Consider the following 7,347-nt stretch of genomic DNA (forward strand, 5'->3'; position numbering starts at 1 on the left):
AGAGGCCCTGTCCTGTGTGGACACTGCAGGGACGTCACCAGCGTGCATTCCAGCAGCTGCAATAGCCAGACTCTGGCCCTTGGGCACGCAGGCTGGTGTCCATGTGCATGTCTCCCGCACCTCCCAGCAGCGTGCTCAGAACAGGTGGACTGGGGCCCGTCTCCATTGCTGGCTGGTGCCGTGGCCCAGGCCAGCTCCCCTCCCAGGCCAGTTGTGAGGAAGGGCACGGGGAGCAGCAGGCCCAGCCCAGAGCTGGCAGGGAGGGGTGGGGTGGGGTGGAGAGAAGGAAGCCCTGCTCTGGCCTCTGCCCAGCTCTGTCTCTGATGAGCTTGTTGTCCCCTCTGCATCCTCATCTGTTACGTGCAAATGTCCCCACTCTACAGGAGGGACGTGGGATCCATGAGGGCCGCACCTGTGGGTCTCCTCACTAAGCCAAGCATGACTTGGTGAACTGGGTGCACAGCTGCAGTCTTACTGAAGGTAACAGGCCTGGACCCCTGGCACCGGGCTGGCACCACCTTCCGTTGATGGCAGGTCCTTCCATACCAAGGAAGGGCTCACGGTCATGACTGCTCTGCTCCCCGGGACCGGGGCAGAGGTCTGTGACTCCTGGCTCCCAGCCCGAGCCCCACGCTGGACAGGGCCGAGCTCTGAGTAGGGACTGGGGATCCTGGTTGTCAGGATATAGGCGGAGATGGGCCTGGCTCTCTGGGGTGGGAGCTCCTGGGAGCACATCTTAGGATGTGACAGCTCCCAGGGTGTTTGTACTCAAACCCCTGCCCTTTGTCCAGGAGTGGAACTTGCTGGAACCTCACAGCAAGGGGAGAGCTGGGCTTCACTGGAAGGCCCTGAACAAAGAGGAAGATTCCAGGCCCAGGCCTGGCTGACCTAGGAAATTGGTGGACTCCATTGCTGAGGTGTGTGCTCAGTCCATGGGGCCGGGGACAGCCCTGGGCCCCCACAGCTGGCGGGATGGAATGAATTCTGCCTGCCTCAACCCCGCTGGGCAGGCTGGCCCACCTGCAGGGAGAGGCCTGGGGCAGGCCCAGGGCACCAGGCCCAGGGGCTGGGCCCCCACGTCAGACACGGCCGGCCCACACCACTGCAGAGCCCACTGCTGCTCCACAAGGTTTCACTCCAAAATCAAGGTCAGACTCTATGGCTAATACTTTTGTCACCCGTGAACATGACATGTGGCTGGAGGAGCCCCGTGCTGCTGACCTTCCAGGGATAAACCATAACTCGGACAGGTCGGGGACAAGGAGGAGAGCTGGCCAGGTCGTCTGATGCCCACTTGACAGAAGAGAACAGTGAGCTGCGTGGTCAGATAAGGCTCCCATAGTCCTCAGCTAAACACGGCAGGGACAGAACTTCCCAGAGCTCTCTGCTCAGCCAGTCACAGGACTCTGCTGAGGAAAACTTCTAAAGGCTTTGGGGTCACAGAAAGGCAGAGGACCCAGTCCTGGCCCTCCTCTGCACCTAAACCCACAGGGCCTTGGCCAAGTCTACTAGCTGCTCAGCTGAAAAATGGGGCAAACGTCCACTTGGCGGTGGCTGGTGAGGGACAGCAGGGGCCAAGTGAGGCATCGGCCTGAGGGCATCATAGACAGGAGCCCTGCAGACTGGGGTCAGCACAACCAAGACAGCCCAGTCCCAGCCCCCGCCCCCGCCACTGAGATCTGGTCAGCCCCTCGCTGACTGGCAGGGAGCAGAGGTCCAGCACAGGTGAGTTTGCCCAAGGCCCATCAAGGCACCAGCAGGGCTGAGATGAGAACTCCCCGTGTGCCATCTGTGAGCTCAGAGCACAGCTGGGCAACCGTGGGCAGGTTTGTCACCCTCTCTGGGCCTCCCATTCTTCCACCTACAATTGGTCAGGCTTGGCGGGACTAGAGCTGTGCCCTGGGCCAGCCCCACCCCAAGGGCAGAGGGTGGGCAGGGCAGGACCAGGCTTGGTGGCCCTGGGTCAAGGCCAGCAGCCCCTGCCCAGCATGGAAAGGGGTGGCCGGCCGAGGCAGTGGAGCAGTGCTGTGGGCGAAGAGGCTGTAGGTTATTCTGTTTATTCCGGTGGGCCCTGGGCACAGGCCCAGCCTCCAGAACAGACTGCTCCGCTGCAAGCAGAAGTTAGAGGTGGGGTGGAGGCCGGCCAGAGGCCGGGACACGGGCTCCTGGGGCTGGCCCTGCCCTGGATGGGGTCACTGCTGCAGGGGTCCTGGCTGCTCCTCGGGGAGGGGCAGGTAATTGGGGTCCTCCTCTGGGGCGTCCAGTAGCAGCTTCCTGTGGGGAGGGGCCACGCTGAGCTGACGCCAGCCGGGTCCTCCACAGGGCGGGGAGCCGGCTGAGGGAGTGTAGGGGGAGGGCTGTGATCCCCACACTCACAGGAACCTGGGGGTCAGCAGCAGCCTCTTGCCTCCAGGCTGGTTGGAGAAGACATCGTCCAGGAAGTAGGAGATGTGGCCCATGGCAATCCCTGGGAGAGCTGGGAATGCCGAGGCCACCCTCCCACGGTTCAGAGCCCGGGGCCAGCAGAGCCTGCGCCAGGCCTCCATGCACAGCCCTGGAGGCCCAGCCAGGCCCAGAGTAACCTCAGCCCCCAGAGCCCAGGTGCCCAGTGTCCTGCACACACTGCCAGCCCAGGGCAGGGTGGCGTGGGCCCTGAAGGACAGGCTTACAGGGCCTAGAACTGGGCAGGACCTGGGGAGGGTAGGGCCTGAGGACATCCAAGGAGCAGGAGCCATGGCGGGAACCCTGACCCACCCATCCCCACCCCGGTCAGGACCCACACAATCACCAGCAGGTCAGGCCTGAAGATGTGAAGCCTACAGGCTGGCTGACTTGTTCAAGGGGCTGTAAGAAGAGAGGCTGGGAGGGCAGGAGGAGGGGACAGATGAGAGGTCCAGTGCGGGTGGGAGGCAGGGCTGTGGCGGAGCAGCCAGACTGGGGTGGCCCTCCCACAGACCCTCAGGTGACAGCCAGCCAGCTTGGGGTGGGCTGGATGGATGGGCAGGCTCACCCAGCAGGTCCACGAGGATGGAGTTGCCCAGCAGCAGGGAGAAGCCCACGAGTGCCCAGGACAGGAATAGCGCCTGGAAGGTGAGGCCGGAAGAAGTTGACCCTCACTCGAGGGCTGCGGCGGCTCAGGCGTACACCAGCATGGCTGTGAGGGCCTGGCCCAGGAAGAACAGGCTGCCCAGCAGCCCCAGCAGCTGGGCCCGAGTCAAGGGGCTGGGAGGCCCTCCCTGGTGCCGGCCTCAGGCCTGCCCGGAGCCCCTCTGACTCCTCAAGCCCTGCCATCCTCCACTGGTTTCCCTTCCTTCATCCAGTGTGCCCTTCCAGTCAGGACCCTGGGGATCTGCCCTGCCTCTCCACCTCACCCCAGTCTCCAACCACTGCCCGTCCCTGCCCCACGTTCTCCTGTTCCTGGCATCGGGGCTCAGCCCCCAGGCACCCCACCTGGCTCTCCTGCATCCCCCTGTGGTACTCTGTGCGCAGCACTGAGGTTCTAGCCCTGGCACCTGGACTCAGCACACGCTGCACGCTCAGTGCCTCCTCACCTGGAGTGACCCACTCCGTCCCTCCCCGGCTGGGCGCTCAGTCGGGCCCCATGGCAACACAGGCTGAACCCAGAAGCACCCGGCCTGAGATGGCAGACCCCTGAAGGATACGGTCATGAGGATGCCCCCGAAGAGAAACATGAAGACGAAGTCGGCCTTGCGGCCGCGGAAAGACCCCTCCTCCAGCATGCGGCAGTAGCGGAACCTGGGCGCCCGTATAGGAAGGGCCACCGGGCCGGGCTTCAGTTTCCCCGCTCCTGGCGCCTCCCGCCGGGCCCGCCCGCCCCCTCCGCGCCCCCGCCCTGTCCGCGCGGGGAGGATACACGAAGAGCATGTTGAAGAAGAAGCTGAATCCCAGGGGCCGGAAGAAGAGGAAGTTGGTGACGAGCCTCCAGACCTGCGAGGGGCGCGCGGTCAGGCGGGGGCGGGCGAGGCGGGGCGGCAGGTGCAGGGGCGGGGCGGCCTCACCTGGAACTTCCGGAGCACGAGGTGCGGGTTGAAGTAGAGCTGGAAGGGGCTGAGGAGCTCCAGCTGCTGCGGAACCAGGGGGGCGTCAGGGGCTGCCGGGATCCACCGTAACCAAGGCGAGCCCGCCCGGGGCTGTAACCATGGCGATGCCCCTCCCAGGCTGTAACCGTGGCGACAACCCGCCCACCCGCCTGGCTCCAGACCGCAGCAGTGGTGAGGACGCAGGCCGCGGTGTAGGCCCGCGTCACCTCCGGCACCTGCAGGAACTCGGCCGCCAGCCCCCGCCACGCCATCGACCCTTCCCAGGCCCGCGTACAATCTCGCCAAATAATGAAATAGCTTGTCTTTCTCCTGTTCTCGTTAAAGGTCTTGCCCATGTACTTTATAATCGTAGTTATTTTAGCGTAAATGCTAAATCATATTGTTTTGCTAGACATCCTCTGTGCATGCCATATAATATTCGAATAGATCATTTTAATAATTACAATTGTTTCCTTTTTGTGATTACTGTAACCACTTTAATGAACCATTTAATGCATAGTGTTTGGGTTTTTAAAATTGTTCTTCCCGGTATAAATTCCCAAGAGTAGGATAATTGGGTCAAAATATATGAACATATTTATGGATCCTGATATATATTTCCAAGTATTTTCCACAAGAGAGATTGATCAGTTTGCAAGTGGCCGTCTGCAATATGGGGAACCAATCTTGCCTCAACTTTTCTGCATTAGGCATTATATTTTATTAATCTCTTATTGATCCGATCGTGGCTCTTCCATCACATTTTTCGAATGACGCACTAAGTGGGATCCTGCCCGACCCGCGTCCCGCCGGGCTCGGGGCCTGCGCTACGTCGCCCCCTGCCGCCCATTGTGACGCCGGCCGCGGGCCGGGTCCCGGGCGGGAGGCGGCGGGAGCAGAGCCCGGAGAGCCATGGCCGAGACGCAGGAGCTGCTGCTGCAGCTGCAGAAGGACAACCGCGACGGACGCCTGCGGAAGCAGGAGCTGGAGGAGCTGGTGCGCGGGCTCGAGGCAGAAAGCGAGAGCCTCACCGGGCGCCTGCAGGAGCTGCGCGAGTGCGAGCGCAGGTGTCGGGGAGCGCGGCTCCCCCGGGCGGGCTGGGCGCGCCGGGGTCAATCCTGCGGACCGCGGCCCCGGGGGTCTCGCAGAGCGATCCGACCGACCCGTCGGTTTACTCCTCCCCGCCCGGGCCCGCACTTCTGCTCCAGGCCGTCGGGACAGGGGCGATCTATTCAGGGCACCCACGAAGGGCAGCGTGCGGCGACCCGACGTGGACTTTCTCGGCCCCACCCGCGGCTGGTCCTTCCCCGGGGCTGCGGGAGTCTGAGCACCGCCGCCTCCCGCGGTGGCACCGCCTGTTTCCCTCTGCAGCCTGCAGCGGAGGCGAAGCCAGGCGGCGCGGGCCCTGCGAGGGAGGCACAAGAGGCGGCACGGGAGCGCGCGGAGCGGGCGCGCGGACTGCTGGAGGCTGCGGAGCTGCGCAAGCAGGACCTGGTGGGGGCGGGGCCCTGGGGGGGGCGGGGCCTGCGACGAGGGCGGGGCCTCGGAGAAGCTGGGACTGTCCTCGACCCTGTCCACAGGAGCAACACAACCGGCAGCTGCAGGAGCAGTGGGAGGAGCTGTCAAGTCAGGTACATTCAGGAGGTGGCATCTGTCTCTTGCTTCCCCTGGGAAGTCCCGCTCTTGTCCCTGCCTCGTTTCCGCCTCGTCCCCGCCTCCCAGGATATCCCCCGCCCCTAGAAGCCCCGCAAACCCGTCCTCACAAGCCCCATCCCTAGCTCTTCTATTACGGAGGGGAACAACTGAGTCAGCAGCGCGCAGAGCAGCAACTCGGGGCCCAACTGGTGGAGCTGCAGGTGCTTGGTGGGGCCCCGAGGGCCGGGGCGGGGCCATGACGACCTGGGGGCGGAGCCTTGAGTGCCGGGGCGGGGCTCTGAGGTCGGGGGGCGGGCAGAAGGACGCCTGGGCGGGGCCACGACGCCCCCGGGGCTGCAGTGAGGTGGGCTCCTGAGGGCGGGGGTCCCGGCCCTGAGGCGCGGCAGGTGCAGGGCGCGCTGGGGTCCTGACCTTCCTGAGATCCTCCGGAAGAAACAGCTGGAGCTGGTGGAGGCCAAGTACGCGGTGCAGGGGGGGGGGCTGCGGGAGGGGCGGGCGGGGCCGGGGCTGAGGAAGGGTCGCTTCGGGAGTGGAGAGGGGTGTGTCCCCCGAGTCTAATCCCGGCTCCCCAAACCCCAGGGCGCGCAGCGGACGGAGGAGGCCTGGGCCAGCTTCCAGGAGCAGAGCGGAGTCCTGCAGGTGCCGCCCCCTCCACTGCGACCTCCACCCCGCTTCCCCCAGAGCTGCGGCGGCCCCCCCCACCACCACCACCACCGGGAGGTCTCCTCCGGTGGTCTGAGGCCTCGCTCCCGCCCCCAAGGAGCTGCAGGGGAAGGTGATGGAGGCGGCGGCTGCGCTGGACGCCTCGCACGGCGGCCCGGAACTGTAAGGGGTTAGGACTGTTGGGGGTGGATGGCGACCGTGGGCCGGGGCAGATCGCCAGCTCGAGGCCTGTCCCCGCAGGGGCGACTCGCAGCCTCGCCGGGCGCGGGACTGCGCGGGCTCCCTCATGGAGGAGGTGGCCGAGGCCGACTGTGTGAGCGTGGGCCCGGGGAGGAGCGGGCTGCGGTCGGGACCCGCCCCCTGCAGGGGCCACGCACACCCGCGGAGACCCGCCTCCTCGTGAGGGCCCGGCCCCGGGACCCCATCCCCGGGAACTGGTCCCCGCGTCCCCGGACCGCGCCGCGCCCCCGCCCGGCGCGAGCTGACGCCGCTCCCTCTCCCGCAGGAGCAGCGGCTGCTGGGCCGCGCGGGCGCGGCGGGCTTGAGGTGAGCCGGGTGGCGGGCGCTCGGGTCTGGGTCCGCGCCCCCGTGCGGGGTCCGCGGACTGCCAGTTTGTCCGTCCGCCCGCCGGTCCGCAGGCTGTGGGCGCTGGGCGCGCTGCAGACGCTGCTGTTGCTCGCGCTCGGCTTCCTGATGCTGCCGCTGCTCTACCTGGCGCTGGTGAACCCCGCCGCCTTCCGCCGGGGGCTCCCGCGCCTCGGCTCGGACGCCGCCTTCCGCCGCCTGCGCTACACGCTGTGCCCGCTGCTCGAGCTGCGCGCGCGCGGGCTGCTGCCCGCCTAGGGAGCATCACGCCGGCCGCGGCCGCCTGCACCTCGGTCTCCGGTGTGGTTTCTGGGCGCCTGGGGGGAGGCGGAGGAGAGAGGAGACGCCCGGGGGCGGGGACCCTGGCACCTCCGGCTCAGAGGGCACCGCGCCTTCCAGGCGA

At 66.2% G+C, this 7,347-nt stretch overlaps 2 protein-coding genes and 1 pseudogene across 2 annotated transcripts; 2 read left to right on the forward strand and 1 right to left on the reverse strand.

Moving 5' to 3' along the window:
* Positions 1–1,692: 1,692 nt before the first annotated feature.
* Positions 1,693–4,437, reverse strand: LOC147912396 (derlin-3-like; annotated as a pseudogene).
* Positions 4,438–4,952: 515 nt separating this feature from the next.
* Positions 4,953–6,525, forward strand: LOC147912397 (transmembrane protein 191-like). The gene is made up of 4 exons (XM_087423579.1): positions 4,953–5,534; positions 5,621–5,671; positions 6,276–6,335; positions 6,457–6,525. Exons 1-4 carry the CDS (start codon positions 4,953–4,955, stop codon positions 6,523–6,525), a joined length of 762 nt encoding a protein of 253 aa, XP_087279705.1.
* A 23-nt stretch (positions 6,526–6,548) lies between these two features.
* On the forward strand, positions 6,549–7,347 carry LOC147912398 (uncharacterized). The gene has a single exon (XM_087423580.1). The coding sequence runs from the start codon at positions 6,549–6,551 to the stop codon at positions 7,200–7,202; it is 654 nt and encodes a 217-aa protein (XP_087279706.1). The 3' UTR covers positions 7,203–7,347.

Source organism: Ceratotherium simum, chromosome 35 (assembly GCF_057802395.1).
Source record: "Ceratotherium simum simum isolate JZ-2026a chromosome 35, ASM5780239v1, whole genome shotgun sequence".
Taxonomy (NCBI): domain Eukaryota; kingdom Metazoa; phylum Chordata; class Mammalia; order Perissodactyla; family Rhinocerotidae; genus Ceratotherium; species Ceratotherium simum.